The sequence below is a fragment of the Salvelinus namaycush genome, chromosome 25 (assembly GCF_016432855.1).
Source record: "Salvelinus namaycush isolate Seneca chromosome 25, SaNama_1.0, whole genome shotgun sequence".
NCBI lineage: Eukaryota > Metazoa > Chordata > Actinopteri > Salmoniformes > Salmonidae > Salvelinus > Salvelinus namaycush.
The window spans coordinates 39,649,265-39,669,704 of record NC_052331.1 but is presented as its reverse complement, the minus strand read 5'-3'; the positions used below and the strand labels follow the sequence as shown (position 1 = coordinate 39,669,704).

The window sequence follows — 20,440 nt, the reverse complement described above, 5'->3', positions numbered from 1 at the left end:
TACCCCAAAACCTCCGTTTTGTTCGCGTGTTTTCTTCAGTAATCCACAGGCTCAAACGCAGTCAAAACAGGAAGACAAAAAAATCAAAATTGTATCCGTAAAGTTCATAGAAACATGTCAAACGATGTTTATATTCAAACCTCAGGTTGTTTTTAGCCTAAATAATCTATAATATTTCAACCGGACAATAACGTTGTCAATTTAAAAGGTAAACAAGAAACGCACTCTCTCGGTCTAGCGCAGGAAAAAGCTCTGTGACACCGCAGGGTCCACTCATTCAGACTGCTCTTACTTCTTCATTTTTCAGAATACAAGCCTGAAACAATTTCTGAAGACTGTTGACATCTAGTGGAAGGCATAGAAACTGCAATTTGAGTCCTAAGTCAATGGACACTGAATTGGCATTGAATAGAAAACTACAAAACTAAAAGAAAAAAGAGGATTATGGGAGAGTGGGAATATTCAGTGTCACTTTATGTTAGAGTTGACATTAATTGTAGCCAAACTGAAACATTACCCATTGGTGTGAAATTAATTATCTTAATGCTGAAAACGGTCCGCCATGATTTCACTCTGTATAGAATAAATAATATCTCTTTAAAACGAAGCTTTGCCTCAGATAGGTAATAGTGACATAGTCAATGGATATACAGTATGGGGACACTTGTACTCCTCTACAAAATCTTTCTGTCTCTATATCCATTCCTTCTTCCAAACCGGATTCAGAACTGTGACGGTGGGGGTACTATTACAGTACATCACAGACGATGTACATCTGTCCTATTCATTATTATAGTAGTAGGTCATAGCGTGTAGTTGTGGAAATGCAAGAGGGATGTACACTGTGCACACCGTAGCAAAAAGCGTTTTGCAAGGGAAAACGAAGAGACGAGGCAAAGGTTCAGGCAGTCCCTCCTCGTTTCAGCCTGAGTTGGTTCCTAGTGAATACTACCCAGTGCATCCCTCTTGCGTTTCCATTGCTACACACTATGACATATTGTAATTGTACGTGATAAATGTTCTCAGATATCATTAGTATATCATAACTGTAGCATTGCCGTGACATCACAGTAGATAAAGCCAGTTTCACCTTGACCAGTTGGTGGAATCTCCTTTCCATGATCACCCTTTTTAGAAACGCAATGTCCTCATTTCTGTACATTATAGGTTTCATCCCAGAGATCACACTCCTCTCCCTCCATTTACAAGAGGGTCAGTGGGAGGGTCATAAATAACCCATCATTGCAGAGGACAAGGTCAGGGATCATGAGGGAGGAGTCAAAAGGTCAAACCAAGGGTGTGGTGAAAACATCAGCTAGGGGAGCCCATGTAAAGTATTCCCAAACATACCATCTTATGACATCTACATGTCAGTTTGCCCAAATAGTCAAAGTCTTCCTTTACACACACTGGTCTAGTCTGACTTTCAGGGTAAATATGAATGCTGTGCAGGTCACAGGTCACTCAATCACACAAACACACTCCTCCAAACGTACCTCCTGGTCCAGTGGAAAGACTCAGGAATACACCTTGTCTGTGGAAAGATAACATTCTGAGAATGTTGATATCTGCATGCAGTAGTGACATTTGGCTGTATTCACTCATCCCTTTATTTTCTATCAAGGCAAGTATTTTTTTTTTCATTATCAATCGGTATTAGAAATGTACTGGTTGACCAACTTGGATAGTTGCATTGGCTGGCACGTCATTCCTAAACAAAAGACTACAGAATTATGATCTGACCTATTATCAGAGATGACATTTACTGGAGCATACGGTGAACCTGTCCTGTTCTGTGGAGTTTCAGCCTCAGATGTTTAATGAAGATCTTAAAGGAGTAGAAAAATGAAAGGAAACAGCTGTGGTCCGAAGCCGTGTTTCTTTGTATGGTATTGCTGCCACCAAGTGGATAAGATAGGCTATGATATGTCCTTTTTGAAAACATTTTTATTTATTTAACCTTTATTTAACTAGGCAAGTCAGTTAAGAACAAATTATTATTTACAATGACGGCCTACCTCGGCCAAACCCGGACGACGCTGGGCCAATTGTGCCCCGCCCTATGGGACATGTCCTGTTTTGAAGGTCTATTATTTTGTTTTGTGTGGTACCCGACGGATTTCAGATAGAACTCTCTGTGACTCTAAGGCTGCGTTCACACAGGCAGCCCAATTCTGATATTTTTTTCCCACTAATTGGTATTTCGACCAATCACATCAGATCTGTTTTACATACGGATCTTCTTCAGAGCTGATCTGATCGGTCAAAAGACCAATTAGTGAAAAAAAAAAATAATAATTACGCTGTCTGTGTAAACATAGCCTCATTGAACGCAAGTCTTTCAATAGTCCACAATCTTTCTACAGTCCACATGGCGCCATGTCATTGAAGTGTAAGTTCACTCTCACCCAATTATATAAGTCTATTCTCTCACCACGGAATCACAGCTTTTCAGTCCTTCATATGGCATCATTGATTGATTGTACACTGAGACAGATCAATCAGCCTCTGTGGAATACATGAAAGCAAGTATACAGGTTGAAGACCTATATTCCTAAACAGCTGACCAACATGCAACTTAGTCCGTTTGTGACTTAAAGTTAACAATTAAAAGATAACTATTGTATTGTGTGCCCCCCCCCCCCCCCCCCCAAAAAAAAGACTAATTCATTTAAAGAGAATGGGAAAAACTAAGAAATGGTGCTTAATAAATCAGACTAGCTGTGGTGAAATAAAAAAAAGTTTGCATCCTGTTCGTGTCTAAAGTGCTGCATTTATTCTTCATTATTATTCATTTATTTGTTTGTTTTTCAATTCTCTAGAGCTATAGGATTAAAAAAAGTGTCAATAAAGTTGCTGTCAATATGCAATTCAGCAAGCTCAGTACAGTCCAAATAGGGTAACACTCACCAGAGAGAAGGTGGGGGTCCATTTGAACATCCACATGCAAACAGAACAGGAGACAAAAATACAGTACAAGCAATGAGAGCCAGTCTGAACCAGACAGTATTAGCCCAATGCGACTTTCACCAGTTTCCTTCCCCTTAAAAGTGTACCAATCAGTTGTATATCGTTGGTTCCTTCAGACCTGAGTGGACTAGACTGGGCATTGGTAATCAAGGCCAGATAAAGGGATGGTCTGATGTCACCTCATCATTAGGCCTATACAGACAGACAAGGATACAGAAAGACAGCATCGGTCCTGATCAGTAGGTTATACAGAACAGGGTCAATCAAAGAAAAGGCTATCCGGGCTGTGTTCTTACTGGTACCGAAGGGCCAGTGTATGTGGGCTTTTGTCTCAGCCTAGTGCTATGAAATTCAATTAACTTTTAATACTTTGATTAGTTATAATGGGTTGTACTGTGCACAGCCCATGGACGAATGAAAAACACTAGGGTAGAGACTAGAGGTTGGTTTATAATTCTGTCATGTTGCATTGTGCCCTTTGAGTTGTTTAACTTTAGATTATCAGACATACTGGGCTGGGGCAGGGAAAGTGCAAAGACCTACCTACCCCTTGTATCAATACTTTTTTAGCATCAAATGTTATTGGCCATGTGTATTCTCAGAGGTGGGCTTTGTTGTTATTTCAAACACTGCAATTCGTCTGACTGCATTGCAAATCATTGATTAGCTGAAGGGTTTGCGAACCTTTTTCGACAAGGGAGTATCCCGGAAATAGCTAAGTGTGGAGGCGGGGCTGATTTCATTGCTACGCCTGTTTCCTTTCACTGGCACTGCACAGAAGAGATTGTGCAGTTTAGGCGAGCAAATAATGGACCAAAGGCCAACATAGCTATCCACTGTGCAAATCTAGTTGGTGGCTTCCCAGCTGGCTAACTAATTACCGAGATATCACCAAGATAAATTAACTGAAGACGATAATAATATTTTGTTGTCAATAGTTCACCCCCTCGCGCACACACACATCAACACGGCATTGATGGTAATGCATACAAGGAAACAACCGAGACTCAGCGATGGGTAAACGACAATACATTTTGTCACTTCTCTTTGACAGCTCTACCCTTCCCTTGACATAATAATGTTAGCTCTGTAGCTAAGGTTTTCATTTATCTAGCTAGTTAGTTACAACTAGCTAACTACGTTGTCGCTAGGTAACTAACGTCAGTAGCTACAGTGGCTAACTAGTTAGCTAGTGTCATATTTTTGCAGCATCAACATTTCAAATGTGTGCCTATAGCTAGCTAACTTTCTTTTGTCTATATTTCAGGTGTAACGACCGAAGGGATTCACAACCCTATCAGGTAAAGCAAGTGAATATAGCACGCTAGCTAGCTACGTAATTAGCAAGTGTGTTAGCTAGCTAACGTACGTTAACTCGTAAGGCAGGCAGGCCTTTAGCTGGCTTTAGTTTTGCAACTCAAAAGCCTTGGCTCAGGATTTGGCAAAATAGCGTTAACGTCAGTAAACACAAGTTGAGCTACAAATAGTTAGTTAAATTACCTAGCTAACTAATGTTGAACAATAACTAATAGTTAACCAACAACCTAGCTGCCGACTGTATTTCCCTTGACGTAACATTAGCCAGCTAGTCGTTAGCCAACTAACGTTAGCTAGCTATGTTTATCTTTACGCAATAGCTAGCTAACTTAAATACAGTCCTTGATAGCCAGTTAGATAGCAAATGGAGCATAACTATCAAGATAGATAGCTAATATATTAGATGGTCTGAATACTGCACAAAGGGTGGATTTAGTAACCATTGTAGTAACTTAGAATACGTAAAATGGCTCAAATTGCAGTACAAGAAATTTACAAATGTAGACAAAAATAAGTGGGTTAAGGAAGCTAGTTAGCTAGCTGTGCAAGAAACAACGTTACTAAAGGTTGTGCATACATAGCTAGGCAGGAATGAAAAGTACAACACAATCAATGTCAAGAGTAGGAAGTAGGCCTACAGTATCATATGTCAGTGGGTGGAAAGGTGTTCATCCATAAAGAGGAAACGTTGTATGTTGACTGACACCAGCCTATATGTATTGCAGACCCACAAATCCCAGCCCAAGAGTCAATCTACCACCCTTCACCGTCACGATAAAATGCGAGATGGGTTGTCAGATCCTACACCACCCTACAAAATGCTCCGACACTCTGATGAAAGTCCAGTCAATAAGCACAGTGACGGACACAGCAAAACAAAAACATTTCACACACTCCGAGGCCAAGATGGTGGTAAGCCCAAAGAGAAAGAACCTAGCTAAAGAACCTTTTCTCTGTATTGTGGTAATATTACTTAAATGTTTTTGCTTGTGTGCAGAGAAGCTTACTTTTGATTAGCCAGTTCAGATATCTTAGCCTGGTCCTAGATATGTTTATGCTGTTTAGCCAATTCCTGTGGGCCTTGTTATGCCAAACAACCCTAGGAGTTGGCTATACAGCACCATCATATCTGGGACCAGGCTTGAAATGGCCTACATCAAACTGTTGATTTACACTGTAAATTGGGCTATTGAAAGCTCTTGGACTACTTCCGCATACATGACACCTGCTCAAAACATGCATAGCTACTTGTACACAACAAGACGTTGAGTCTGTAAGGCCCAATTCATGACTGACGATATCCACACAAAACTGTTGTTCAAGTCTATACACAGACATCAATGCAAGATTAACATGAGAAGTTATGTTGCTGAAGTTCCACAGGGGCTTTTTTAACTAGTAAACTCAACGTTGTCTTGTCAAATGAGAGAGTATTGTAGATTGAAGAAACTGCAGTGCACCTAGGCTAGCTACATTACTATGATTCTCTTGCGCACTAAAGTATACATTTTTGACATACTGTACCTTGGTACTTCATGAAATGGAAAGGTGCTGTAAATTCCATGGTACTGCAAACATCTTTGTTCAATGGATAGGGGGTAGCCTAACCTGTCATGTCTATGGTTGCTAATAGTGTGGTCTCCTTTGTAAATGTTCTCATCATATCGTTTCTTTTAAAGGGACCAGCTGCTCTCCGCAAGAGAATTCTCACAACCACAGCTCCAACTCGCACTCAAATCAAAGCAAGGCGTCAGACACAGTAAGATACCTTGTTGTACTTAAACCAATGATTTCTGAAAGTAGGCATCCACCAGGCTGGGGTTCTAAAGCATCATGGGTCTCTGAGCCACAGGACAAGCTCAACGACTGCTGCTTGTTTACAGTTCAGTTTTGTGTGACAAATTATGTCAATCAGCTCTGTCAGGATGTTGTGTAAAGGATGATCGTTCTCTGGTGTTTGTCTCCATCCATCCTCATGATAATCTGTCCATTAAGAGACTTTTTTTTTTTCAGCTCACAAGAGTTTTTGTTTTATTGCCTTGTCATGAGAATTTTCAATCCCAATGATAATAACTAACAATTAATAGCTTTGACCAATCCCCGAGGTTTGTAAGACCATGGGTTTAATAATAATTAGGCAGAGACTCAGTTTATGCAAAAGGTTAGTACAGTTTATTCAGAGAACGTTCTAAAGTCAAGAATACAAAGACATCCATTTTATGCCATGCTCCTTAATTACGCACATACTTTCACACAAACAGTAGATATCCTACGCACATTCATACACACGAACAGTAGGTGAGTTGTATCCTTCTCCAGAGTTCTCAGCACTGTGTATCACTACCCAACCGACAGTTCCATTCCCCCGAGATTAGAGAAACCTTGAAGTACACCCTGTCCTATCATGCGTTTCTCAGAGTTCTAGCCAGGTCGGTTCAAACACAGTTTAATTGTTCTCGGTATTTTCTTAGGCACACACACACACATTTCTCTCTTTCCCAGTCCAACCTAATTGGACTTGTGTTTAATACTTTAATTATTCCTTATACATGCTACATAACCTATAATCCCTAATGGTTAAGTTTCAGGGTAGAATTATTTAATCATTATCTTTAAGCATATAAATTATTTTATCAAGCTTACATTCACAACCAGAAACAAACCCCTCATCTGCAGAGAAACAATGGACTAGAGTTACTTTCTCATTGAGTTATCAGCCCCTGGAACTGAAGGGTTAGCTCAGCATACACTTTTGTCAAGAAATTACCTGATGAATGGCCCTGAGCCTGGCCAAGTATCACTGCTAGCCTTGTTGGGCACATCCTCATAGCCCCAGCTGTAAATCTTTCCTCTATATAGGCAGGGTAACACATATATGCAGAGTTTCTGCATGTAGACATACACCCTGACAACCACATTTGATTGAGGCAGACTAGCCTAAATAGTGTGCAGGATCAGCTTGCTTTTATTAATAGGGCTAGGTCTATAGATATACATCTGGATGTGAGAAAGGGCTTGGGGACTGACAATGGCCATACAGAGACTTGATGTCTTATAACATTGCTTTATTCTATTCAAAATATTTGTATCTAACTCCAAATAAGGTTAAAGTGTTATCCCCCCCCCCCATATAAACTGTAAAATGGTTATAAGCATGAGAGGCCCAACATTAGACCTAATACGTTATTGAGCAAGTCAAATCAAATTTTATTAGACACAGGTGCCAAATACAACAGGTGTACAGTGAAATGCTTCCTTTACAAGCCCCTGTATCTCCCACACTGGATTTCACACTAGAATCTGATTACTAGCCGCTAGCCTTTTAACCTGATTTTCCAAATGTAGTCCTACTTGAACCCAATGTTTGTGCACTCTGCTAAACCTACGCTAGTGTTAGTTAGTTGACCTTTATGTTGTGCCTTCTTCCCTCAGCCTCACGAGCCTGCAGATGACTGGTCGGAGCACATCAGCTCCTCGGGCAAGAAGTACTACTACAACTGCAGGACTGAGGTCTCCCAATGGGAGAAGCCCAAAGACTGGCTGGAGAGGTAAGGTCTCGACCAATGGAAAAACAATGTCTCACTCATAAACGTCATACTCTTCTTCTCTTTAGCCTCAACTCTTCCGTTTCTACCTTAAAACGCAATACAGTCCAATATGGCCGCCCGGGGGCCCAATATTCCATATTTCTGAACCTCATCGATTGAACTATAGCATGCTGAAAGGTCCCATAACTTAGATTGGTAGAGTACACGTTCTGACATTAACACTCCCATACTGTATTCAACCAGCAGTTTAACACTGTTTAATTAAATGTAACCCTGACAATGACCTTCAGTTTCTGTATTTCGTTGTGTCCAGAGAGCAAAGGCAAAAAGACCCGTCTAAGAGAGAGTCCAACACGTTCCCTAAAGACCGGGACTACAGACGAGAGTCTGTAGACACAGCCACCACAAGTAAGTATGAAATCTACAGAGGAGGTCGATTATGGGAGTTGCTGTCTAAGATTCAGATACACTAACCACATCTGGATTTTGATGTCTGATTCTTTAAATAAAACTTTGTTGTTATAGTATGACTATACCTTTGAAATGTGAAATCATCTACAGTCTTAGAATTTGGCCGCGTGTCGATGGTATGAAGTTACTTATTTCCTCGTCCTCTCCTTCCTCTGCACTGATCTGAAAAGACTTGACAACTGTATGCGTTATGGCTATCACCTTTTCAATGAACAAAATGGAGACGAGGACAGCAAGTCTGTCTGAACCACAGAGAGGTGCATCCTATCTATCAAGCCAGAGTCTCTTCAGTCTTGTTCTTCCTTTCCCTCCACAGAGAGTACTTCAGGGGACAAGTCGTCCTCCAACACTGCTCCTTCCCAGTCATCTTCCTCCACCAATCCGGGCCTGAACCAAGCCTCTGGCTCTAACCCCACCCCCTCCTCTTCCTCCTCCATGGTCCCTGTGTCCCCCTCTGTCCAATCCCAGGCCTCGGGCCTTCTCCAAGACCCCGCCCTGCTGCGGCAGCTCCTCCCAGCGCTGCAGGCCACCCTGCAGATGAGCAATGGCAGCATGGACATGGCCAAGATCAACGAGGGTGAGTTGCCCAACACCACATTTCTCCTTCTTGAGCTTTAGCAGACCTGGGTCCAAATAGCTCTGCCTGAAAATATGACTTGGGGTTCAAAGGGCAACTCTGGAGTATGATGTAATCATTGTAACTAGATGCAGCATAGGTATTGAAAAAAAGCCTTTGCTATACTGAAATGTGAAACACAAATTTGGATTCTCTGATGTCTGAAGTGATCATATGACAACAAAGCCAGTGGTTTTGGCTTCAGAAGGGTCTTTTCATAGCAGGTTAGGAGAAACTAAAAGACTACAGTTGTCCGTGACTCGTACATGCATCTGTTGGTCCCTAGCTGTACACTATCTAGTTGAACATGCATCTGTTGGTCCCTAGCTGTACACTATCTAGCCGAACATGCATCTGTTGGTCCCTAGCTGTACACTATCTAGTTGAACATGCATCTGTTGGTCCCTAGCTGTACACTATCTAGCCGGACATGCATGTGTTGGTCCCTAGCTGTACACTATCTAGCCGAACATGCATCTGTTGGTCCCTAGCTGTACACTATCTAGCTGAACATGCATCTGTTGGTCCCTAGCTCTACACTATCTAGCCGAACATGCATCTGTTGGTCCCTAGCTGTACACTATCTAGCCGAACATGCATCTGTTGGTCCCTAGCTGTACACTATCTAGTTGAACATGCATCTGTTGGTCCCTAGCTGTACACTATCTAGCCGAACATGCATCTGTTGGTCCCTAGCTGTACACTATCTAGCCGAACATGCATCTGTTGGTCCCTAGCTGTACACTATCTAGCCGAACATGCATCTGTTGGTCCCTAGCTTTACACTATCTAGCCGAACATGCATCTGTTGGTCCCTAGCTGTACACTATCTAGCCGAACATGCATCTGTTGGTCCCTAGCTGTACACTATCTAGCCGAACATGCATCTGTTGGTCCCTAGCTCTACACTATCTAGCCGAACATGCATCTGTTGGTCCCTAGCTCTACACTATCTAGCCGAACATGCATTTGTTGGCCCCTAGCTGTACACTATCTAGCCGAACATGCATTTGTTGGCCCCTAGCTGTACACTATCTAGCCGAACATGCATCTGTTGGTCCCTAGCTCTACACTATCTAGCCGAACATGCATCTGTTGGTCCCTAGCTGTACACTATCTAGCCGAACATGCATCTGTTGGTCCCTAGCTGTACACTATCTAGCCGAACATGCATCTGTTGGTCCCTAGCTCTACACTATCTAGCCGAACATGCATCTGTTGGTCCCTAGCTGTACACTATCTAGCCGAACATGCATCTGTTGGTCCCTAGCTGTACACTATCTAGCCGAACATGCATTTGTTGGCCCCTAGCTGTACACTATCTAGCCGAACATGCATTTGTTGGTCCCTAGCTGTACACTATCTAGCCGAACATGCATTTGTTGGTCCCTAGCTGTACACTATCTAGCCGAACATGCATCTGTTGGTCCCTAGCTGTACACTATCTAGCCGAACATGCATCTGTTGGTCCCTAGCTGTACACTATCTAGCCGAACATGCATTTGTTGGCCCCTAGCTGTACACTATCTAGCCGAACATGCATCTGTTGGTCCCTAGCTCTACACTATCTAGCTGAACATGCATCTGTTGGTCCCTAGCTCTACACTATCTAGCCGAACATGCATTTGTTGGTCCCTAGCTGTACACTATCTAGCCGAACATGCATCTGTTGGTCCCTAGCTGTACACTATCTAGTTGAACATGCATCTGTTGGTCCCTAGCTGTACACTATCTAGCCGAACATGCATCTGTTGGTCCCTAGCTGTACACTATCTAGCCGAACATGCATCTGTTGGTCCCTAGCTGTACACTATCTAGCCGAACATGCATCTGTTGGCCCCTAGCTGTACACTATCTAGCCGAACATGCATCTGTTGGTCCCTAGCTCTACACTATCTAGCCGAACATGCATCTGTTGGTCCCTAGCTCTACACTATCTAGCCGAACATGCATTTGTTGGTCCCTAGCTGTACACTATCTAGCCGAACATGCATCTGTTGGTCCCTAGCTGTACACTATCTAGTTGAACATGCATCTGTTGGTCCCTAGCTGTACACTATCTAGCCGAACATGCATCTGTTGGTCCCTAGCTGTACACTATCTAGCCGAACATGCATCTGTTGGTCCCTAGCTCTACACTATCTAGCCGAACATGCATCTGTTGGTCCCTAGCTGTACACTATCTAGCCGAACATGCATCTGTTGGTCCCTAGCTGTTCTCCATCTAGCCACAATCGTTTTGATCCTCAGTCTGATATTTCAGAAGACATCCCATTGGGTTTGATTTCTAAAGTTTCTCTTACTCAGACAGGAGCAGATATTGAATAGGCTTAATTCACCATATCGAGATAAAAGGGGTAACTCAATTGAGGGAAGGGGTTGGTGGGTCCTATTCTTGTGAATGGGCGATCCTGAGAAAATCACTTCTCGTCGACCACATGGGTTGTAAATGTAAAATCATCTCATTAAACTACCCATTCAATGACAGTTTTGTGTAGCCTATAACCCTCAAACTCAACTCTGGACCTCAAAGCCAGTTCCACTGCTTTGTCTCATTGTTCCCCTCTAATCGGGGACTGCTTTAGACCTGGGACACCAGGTGTGTGTGCAATTAATTATCAGGTAGAACAGAAAATAAGTAGGGTAAGAGTTCAATATCATGTCTGCTCATCTCTTTTCTACAATTGCTTATTGTATAATGCTGCCTTTTGAAAATTATTGTCACTCAACAACACGTCTCTCTTGATATTCATGTATGGACTGGTCTGTGTGTGTTGCATACATAGCACGCATATGGGTGCCTGTATCTGTGTTTTTGGTTGTTTGTGTATGTTTCTCATTGTCCTGTTTTTCTCCTCTCTTCTAGTCCTCGCGGCTGCTGTTACCCAAGCTTCCTTGCAGTCTATGCTTCATAAACTCCTCACTGCTGGACCATCTGCTTTCAACATCACTGCTCTTCTTTCCCAAGCTGCTCAACACTCCAACCAAGGTATGGCTGCTGTCACACGTCATCACCTTTTTTGATGCCTCTCTCTCTCTCTCTCTCTGTTAGAATGGTTTTTCATTCCAGTGTCTCCTGGTTGATGTATAGAACTAGGATATATAGAATTACATTTCAATTCAGATAGAAATACATTGGGAGGATTCTCCTATTGGATATTTTCAGGGTAGCTGTTATTGTTGGGAGGATTTTCCTATTGGATATTTTCAGGGTAGCTGTTATTGTTGGGAGGATTCTCCTATTGGATATTTTCAGGGTAGCTGTTATTGTTGGGAGGATTTTCCTATTGGATATTTTCAGGGTAGCTGTTATTGTTGGGAGGATTTTCCTATTGGATATTTTCAGGGTAGCTGTTATTGTTGGGAGGATTTTCCTATTGGATATTTTCAGGGTAGCTGTTATTGTTGGGAGGATTCTCCTATTGGATATTTTCAGGGTAGCTGTTATTGTTGGGAGGATTCTCCCATTGGATATTTTCAGGGTAGCTGTTATTGTTGGGAGGATTCTCCTATTGGATATTTTCAGGGTAGCTGTTATTGTTGGGAGGATTCTCCTATTGGATATTTTCAGGGTAGCTGTTATTGTTGGGAGGATTTTCCTATTGGATATTTTCAGGGTAGCTGTTATTGTTGGGAGGATTTTCCTATTGGATATTTTCAGGGTAGCTGTTATTGTTGAAAGCTTTAACTGAAGATTTGACCAATGTCTTTCAAGAAGATGTATGGGCATCGTTCAGTTCAGGGCAACGTCTGCTAGTTTTTGTTGTTGAATAATCTATCGAACTTTGCTATTGATGTATTTAACCAGGGTATTCCTCTAAGCAACGATAGCCATGGCTTTTCATTAACGTTTTGGATGCATAAGAAAAAAGCAACCTTTACAATGACTCATGTCTTTATAGGTATATTTATAATGTAGTTATACCCTTTGTGCATGTGAGATTAAGGCTGTGCTTATTACAAATAGTACCTTTGTCTTATTCGCCTCCTGGACACAAACCAATAGCGGCCCTGCAGGCAAGTCAGTCGCCCATATCGCTAACGTCGGACGCCTCCTCGCCACGCTCATACGTGTCGCCCAGGAATGGCACTCCCCAGACCAACCTCCTTACCCAGAAACCCCTGCTCAGCATGCCACCTGCCGCCTCCCAACCAAAGGTCAGCACCTCCACGGAAACTCTAAACTTGTCCAATGATATTGTGTTATGATCGAGGTGTATGGTTTTGTCATTTTAACCCTGTGATCTCGGTTTGTCTCCCCCCCCCCCCCCCCCCCCCCCCCACCTCACCATTCTTTTATCTCTGTCCTCCTCTGCTCTTTTCTCCTTCCCTCTTTCTTGCTTTTAATTTTCTTTCTTATTTTGTCCCTCTGCAGGTTACCCCAGTGAAACCAGGACCAGTTTCTCAGCAGGCTTCAGCAGAGAAACGTCCAGAGGACCCCCGAACTCTCCAACAGCGGAGGTACATAACACATTAGAGGCTGCTGCCCTATATACATAGACTTGCAATCACTTGACTCTTAAATAATGTTTACGTATTCTGCATTACTCATCTCATATGTATATACTGTATTCTATTCTACTGTATCTTAGTCTATGCTGCTCTGACATTGCTCATCCATATATTTATATATATTTTTAATTGCATTCATTTACTTAGATTTGTGTGTATTGTTGTGAAATTGTTAGATATTACTGCACTGTTAGAGCTAGAAACACCAGCATTTCTCTACACTGCAATAACATCTGGTAAAAACGTGTAGGTGACCAATAAAATGTAATTTGTTGAATGGTTCTTAGTAGACACGGAGCATTACTTGTATGCCTCCACAATATACACAGCCTTATGAAATGGAAGTACAGCAGTCCTGTTTGTACCCTTGTCAGAAGAATAGTATCACTGGATGAGTGTGGACAAATGTCCTTATTCCTAATGTCACCTACCTCTGTGTCCCTGACCTAGTTGAGATGTACTTGTCTATGTCTGGAAGGGTTGTGTATATAGAAGCCCTATGATAGTAGCATCTTATCCAATCAACACAAATGTCTAGGTGTTACAATAGAGGTAGTTTCTGTCCCCCCCACGGTCCTTATACTTCTCTGCTGTCTCTCTCGTCCAGCGGTCAGGGGAGTCCGCCACCAGGACCTAACGGCAGCCACTCTGTTCCCAACGCTGCCTCAGGCCTCACCAGCGCTCCCGGCTCCTTCACTCCCTCGCTGGCCTCTCACTTTGACGAGAACCTCGTCAGGCACATCCAGAACTGGCCCGCAGAGCACATCGAGAAGCAGGTAGGACCTCCACTGTGAAGTGGGGACAATGGGTTGCTCATTCAATGTGGAGTTAGTTGTTTAGAAAGGAATTGGTGCGCTCAACTCAAAACAGTTTCTAGTAGATGGTAGAATAAGGTATTTGGGTGCACAATGGGATGCTCGTCATGAGTGAATGTCGAGTTAGTCGTTTTTATGTCTGAATGTCTGTCAACTATATGACTAATGGGTATTTAATTAATGTATTTAATACAGTCATTATCAAAATAACACCACACTGTGTGGATATAACCGTGATACACACACACACTGCTACTGTTGAATCACGACTTGGACTAGTCATGCTTTGATGTTAGTAGGATATATGCATTTAATTGAGTTGTGTGCATATTATTATGAAACAGCAGTTTTATATTGCATTTAGTGTAGATGGCACTACCATACAATCAAATGTTGTACCCTTAGATGGCAGTAGCAACACTTCCAAGGCCACTCAGGCCATTTCCTGTTTGGAGTTGATAAAAGAGAGGGCGTGGCTAAGCTCACTGTTTGGGATGCCATGTGGTGGTTGGATACTGTTGTTTGGGATGCCATGTGGTGGTTGGATACTGTTTGGTTTGGGATGCCATGTGGTGGTTGGATACTGTTTGGTTTGGGATGCCATGTGGTGGTTGGATACTGTTTGGTTTGGGATGCCATGTGGTGGTTGGATACTGTTTGGTTTGGGATGCCATGTGGTGGTTGGATACTGTTTGGTTTGGGATGCCATGTGGTGGTTGGATACTGTTGTTTGGTTTGGGATGCCATGTGGTGGTTGGATACTGTTGTTTGGTTTGGGATGCCATGTGGTGGTTGGATACTGTTGTTTGGTTTGGGATGCCATGTGGTGGTTGAATACTGTTGTTTGGTTTGGGATGCCATGTGGTGGTTGAATACTGTTGTTTGGTTTGGGATGCCATGTGGTGGTTGAATACTGTTGTTTGGTTTGGGATGCCATGTGGTGGTTGAATACTGTTGTTTGGTTTGGGATGCCATGTGGTGGTTGAATACTGTTGTTTGGTTTGGGATGCCATGTGGTGGTTGAATACTGTTGTTTGGTTTGGGATGCCATGTGGTGGTTGAATACTGTTTGGTTTGGGATGCCATGTGGTGGTTGAATACTGTTGTTTGGGATGCCATGTGGTGGTTGGATACTGTTGTTTGGGATGCCATGTGGTGGTTGGATACTGTTTGGGATGCCATGTGGTGGTTGGATACTGTTTGGGATGCCATGTGGTGGTTGGATACTGTTTGGGATGCCATGTGGTGGTTGGATACTGTTTGGTTTGGGATGCCATGTGGTGGTTGGATACTGTTTGGTTTGGGATGCCATGTGGTGGTTGGATACTGTTGTTTGGTTTGGGATGCCATGTGGTGGTTGGATACTGTTGTTTGGTTTGGGATGCCATGTGGTGGTTGGATACTGTTTGGGATGCCATGTGGTGGTTGGATACTGTTTGGGATGCCATGTGGTGGTTGGATACTGTTTGGTTTGGGATGCCATGTGGTGGTTGGATACTGTTGTTTGGTTTGGGATGCCATGTGGTGGTTGAATACTGTTGTTTGGTTTGGGATGCCATGTGGTGGTTGAATACTGTTGTTTGGTTTGGGATGCCATGTGGTGGTTGAATACTGTTGTTTGGTTTGGGATGCCATGTGGTGGTTGAATACTGTTGTTTGGTTTGGGATGCCATGTGGTGGTTGAATACTGTTGTTTGGTTTGGGATGCCATGTGGTGGTTGAATACTGTTGTTTGGGATGCCATGTGGTGGTTGAATACTGTTGTTTGGTTTGGGATGCCATGTGGTGGTTGAATACTGTTGTTTGGTTTGGGATGCCATGTGGTGGTTGAATACTGTTGTTTGGTTTGGGATGCCATGTGGTGGTTGGATACTGTTGTTTGGGATGCCATGTGGTGGTTGGATACTGTTGTTTGGGATGCCATGTGGTGGTTGGATACTGTTGTTTGGGATGCCATGTGGTGGTTGGATACTGCCATGTGGTGGTTGGATACTGTTTGGTTTGGGATGCCATGTGGTGGTTGGATACTGTTTGGTTTGGGATGCCATGTGGTGGTTGGATACTGTTTGGTTTGGGATGCCATGTGGTGGTTGGATACTGTTGTTTGGTTTGGGATGCCATGTGGTGGTTGGATACTGTTGTTTGGTTTGGGATGCCATGTGGTGGTTGAATACTGTTGTTTGGTTTGGGATGCCATGTGGTGGTTGAATACTGTTGTTTGGTTTGGGATGCCATGTGGTGGTTGGATACTGTTTGGTTTGGGATGCCATGTGGTGGTTGGATACTGTTTGGTTTGGGATGCCATGTGGTGGTTGGATACTGTTGTTTGGTTTGGGATGCCATGTGGTGGTTGGATACTGTTGTTTGGTTTGGGATGCCATGTGGTGGTTGGATACTGTTGTTTGGTTTGGGATGCCATGTGGTGGTTGGATACTGTTTGGTTTGGGATGCCATGTGGTGGTTGGATACTGTTGTTTGGTTTGGGATGCCATGTGGTGGTTGGATACTGTTGTTTGGTTTGGGATGCCATGTGGTGGTTGGATACTGTTGTTTGGTTTGGGATGCCATGTGGTGGTTGGATACTGTTTGGTTTGGGATGCCATGTGGTGGTTGGATACTGTTGTTTGGTTTGGGATGCCATGTGGTGGTTGGATACTGTTGTTTGGGATGCCATGTGGTGGTTGGATACTGTTGTTTGGTTTGGGATGCCATGTGGTGGTTGGATACTGTTTGGTTTGGGATGCCATGTGGTGGTTGGATACTGTTGTTTGCTGCTGCTAATGGAGACCTGGTAGACAGATGAGGGACCCCAATCCTTTTTCATGAACCATTTTAGTTCTAGTCAATGAGCTGAACTACCAAACAACGCTGCAGTTGGCTGGTCAGAAAGCGGGAGAGAGAGTAAGCTGCCCGGGCACACAGACGAGACATGCCCACTTAAACTATTGTACACATTTATAGCCATTTATGGAACCATTAGGTAGGCCTAGGACTCTAGGCAGGAGGCTTCTTGGTAGTCTGACTAACCGGTACTAAAATACATTTCTGATGGGTATTTCCTTCTGAAGATGGCTTATTTAAACTTTTTTTTTTTTTAATGTTTTTCTCTGAAATTTGACCTCAATGCTTGAAGGTTCATGATGTGTATTTTGGTGCAACCCCTCACCCGGTTCTGCCTTTCTCTTTCAGGCAGCACGGTTACGGGAGGATGCCCACAACATGGGCAGTCTCTACATGTCTGAGATCTGCACCGAACTCAAAAACCTCCGATCTTTAGTCAGAGTGTGTGAGATCCAGGCCACGCTGCGGGAACAGAGGTGAGAACAGGACACAAACACACACATTAGAAATGCGTCTTCACGATAAATGGTTTATTTTCTTAAAACTGTTCATTTTCTCCCAGAATACTGTTCCTGAGACAGCAGAGCAAAGAACTGGACAAGCTGAAGAACCAGAACTCTTACATGGTCTGAGAACCTGTGTGGGAGACGAAAGACGGTGAACCGCTTTAGGCTGCGGGCGAAGCCTGCAACGCGGTCCTCTATGTCCCATGTGCCCCAGTCTGAACACGTCCGTACCGTCATGAACCAGAGGGCGTCTGAGGATACGGACAAGAGACTGGGCCTGTTGAAGACGTCATGGGTCACGCAATGAAGCGTACCACTGCCCAAGCCCCCGAAAAAGTGTAGATTTCATCTAGGCATCCAAGATGTAAATTGTTCTATGAAACCGCAGGCTAAAATAATACAGAAGCCTTGTTGAGCTTTTCATGGACACCCAAACCAGTGGATTCTGAGAAACCTACATGTCATACCTTTTTGTTACCTGATAAACTCGGCTGGCGTCCTTTGGATTTGAGAAACTGTTGGACTGTGTTTGTTGCGGTTGATAGCCAGTTTTGGTTGGGAATGCATCTTTTTCTCCTCAGACTTGTGGCTTAACTGAAGTCTAGTGAACTGAATGGACTCCGATTGACTTGAGATGTATGAATCACCAACTGATTCCAGGAAGACTCAAACGCCAACACTTCTTCAGCATAGACTTGAAGTGGTGCATCACATTGCAGATAAGATATCGAACAGCCCACAGGTTATTCACAGCATCTTCTTAAAAGCCAACTTTGATTCCTTCCAGACTCATACAGTTGCTTCTATTCAGTGAGGAATCCTGAATTTAACAGTCCCAGTTCGCTGAGTACTTTTTAAAATGTGAGCTGACAAAGATTCTTAGCTGCTTGACAAGAGTTGTCTGTCGGTCCACGCTCCCGCCCCCCTGGATGGGAATAGTCTGTAGACTTAGTTACCTGTGACCCCTCCAACGTTGGGCCAGGAGACTTCTCAGAACATACTGTCCCATGGCGTAACCTTTAGGTCACCTCCCAGTCCCTATCACGAACCCCCAATGGGATCATGTGATAAAGGGCAACGTTCTCGTCGTCCATGACCTCTGCATCAGAATCCCTCCTTTGATCTGTACTTGATCATTTTTCCCCTCTTCTGCTGAATTTATGTTTTTTTTTGTTTTGTAAGCTTGTCTGTTTTGTCTTCATCTTGAGTAATTAATTCCTTATGTGCAGTTTCTCTCGAGATTGTGAAAAGGGGTCTTTAGTTTCACGTGGTTATGTAAACCTAAATTATTGTTGCACATTATTAATTGCGTTCTTGTGAAGATGATGTAAGGAGAGGGTGGAGATGATCTTATGTTCATGGGACTCACCTTTCTCTTGGCTATACCAGCTAATCCAGTACAGCACTAGTTAAATGGAGTCCGTAGTTAACGTTTGCTACATTTGTCTTACTGAAGTTAAACTTTTTTTGGGGGGCGTCAGTAATTTAACGTAACTATTTTACACAACAATGCTGTCTCACACTTTCATATCCACAGACTTAGCTACTCCCTCCTCATCCTCAGACTTCTCCGATCAATCAGTGACATACTGTAATTGGGAAGGCACTGGCCAAAACTTTGGTCTTCAGAACTGGAGAACTCACTTTTCCGATAGTTGGGGATTAGAGGTTTTTGTGAGGATGGTGTGACCATAGCTTTGTATATTATTTCTTAAAAGTATATGAGAATAAAATACATTATTCTACCACATCTTTTGATATTCTCATTTTTGCCTGTTGGCTTTTACTGTTATCACTTTTATACTGACGTTTGCAGTTAAGCTGTTGCATTATTCCAGAGATGGTGACTGAAAAACAACACTGCCTTGCCTCTCAACTGACAATGCAGAATGTCACTTTTATTACTGTATGGTGTAAACATGTTATTAAAATGTGATTGCTGCATTAATTCAGCATATTGGAAATGCTGCACAGTGCATAAGAAGCACAGTTGTGCTAGTTTAAAATGACATGACGCTCATTGATCCCTTCATTGGACACAAGATGGCGATATTCAGCTAGCAATTACCTTGTCTTTCATATTTGTCTCCTAGATTCCCTTGGAGGCTTTTAATTTACACTGAACAAAAAATATAAATGCAACATGTAGTGTTGGTCCAATGTTTCATGAGCTGAAAAACACAAAAAGCATATTTTATTCAGATGTTGTGCACAAATTTGTTTACATCCCTGTTAGTGAGCATTTCTCCTTTGCCAAGATAATTAAATCCACCTGACAAGTGTGGCATATCAAGAAGCATGATCATTACACAGGTACTCCTTATGCTGGGGACAATAAAAGGCCACTCTAAAATGTGTGGTTCTGTCACACAACACTGCCACAGATGTCTCAAATTGACGGAACGTACAATTGGCATGCTGACTGCAGGAATGTCGTTTTAGAGAATTTGGCAGTAAGTCCAACTGGCCTCACAACCGCAGACCACGTGTAACCACGCCATCCCAGGACCTCCATCTGTCTTCTTCCCCTGCGGGATTGTCTGAAACCAACCACCCGGACAGCTGATGAAACTGGGTTTGCACAACCTGAAGAATATCTGTACCGACTGTCAGAAACCGTCTCAGTGAAGCTCATCTGCGTGCTCGTCATCCTCAACAGGGTCTTGACCTGACTGCAGTTTGGCGTTGTAGCCACTGGCATGCTGGAGAAGTGCTCTTCACGGATGAATCCTGGTTACAACTGTACCGGGCAGATGGGAGACTGTGTTTATGGCGTTGTGTGGGAGAGCGGTTTGCTGATGTCAATGTTGTGAACAGAGTGCCCCATGGTGGGGTAATGGTATG

At 43.1% G+C, this 20,440-nt stretch overlaps 1 protein-coding gene across 1 annotated transcript; it reads left to right on the top strand.

The window, feature by feature from the left end:
* The first annotated feature begins 3,735 nt into the window (after positions 1-3,735).
* On the top strand, positions 3,736-19,346 carry LOC120020720 (WW domain-containing adapter protein with coiled-coil-like). The gene is made up of 13 exons (XM_038964448.1): positions 3,736-3,987; positions 4,238-4,271; positions 5,013-5,199; positions 5,967-6,046; positions 7,720-7,835; positions 8,149-8,243; positions 8,623-8,883; positions 11,789-11,911; positions 12,929-13,080; positions 13,298-13,383; positions 14,042-14,210; positions 17,439-17,566; positions 17,653-19,346. Exons 1-13 carry the CDS (start codon positions 3,947-3,949, stop codon positions 17,720-17,722), a joined length of 1,542 nt encoding a protein of 513 aa, XP_038820376.1. The 5' UTR covers positions 3,736-3,946; the 3' UTR covers positions 17,723-19,346.
* The last annotated feature ends 1,094 nt before the right edge of the window (positions 19,347-20,440 follow it).

Excerpts from the sequence above, each read along its gene's own strand:
- LOC120020720 (XM_038964448.1), top strand. The coding sequence starts at position 3,947 with ATGGTAATGCATACAAGGAAACAACCGAGACTCAGCGATGG. Across the intron at positions 14,211-17,438 it reads CAGAGCACATCGAGAAGCAG|GCAGCACGGTTACGGGAGGA; the intron begins GTAGGACCTCCA and ends TTTCTCTTTCAG. Across the intron at positions 17,567-17,652 it reads GCCACGCTGCGGGAACAGAG|AATACTGTTCCTGAGACAGC; the intron begins GTGAGAACAGGA and ends ATTTTCTCCCAG.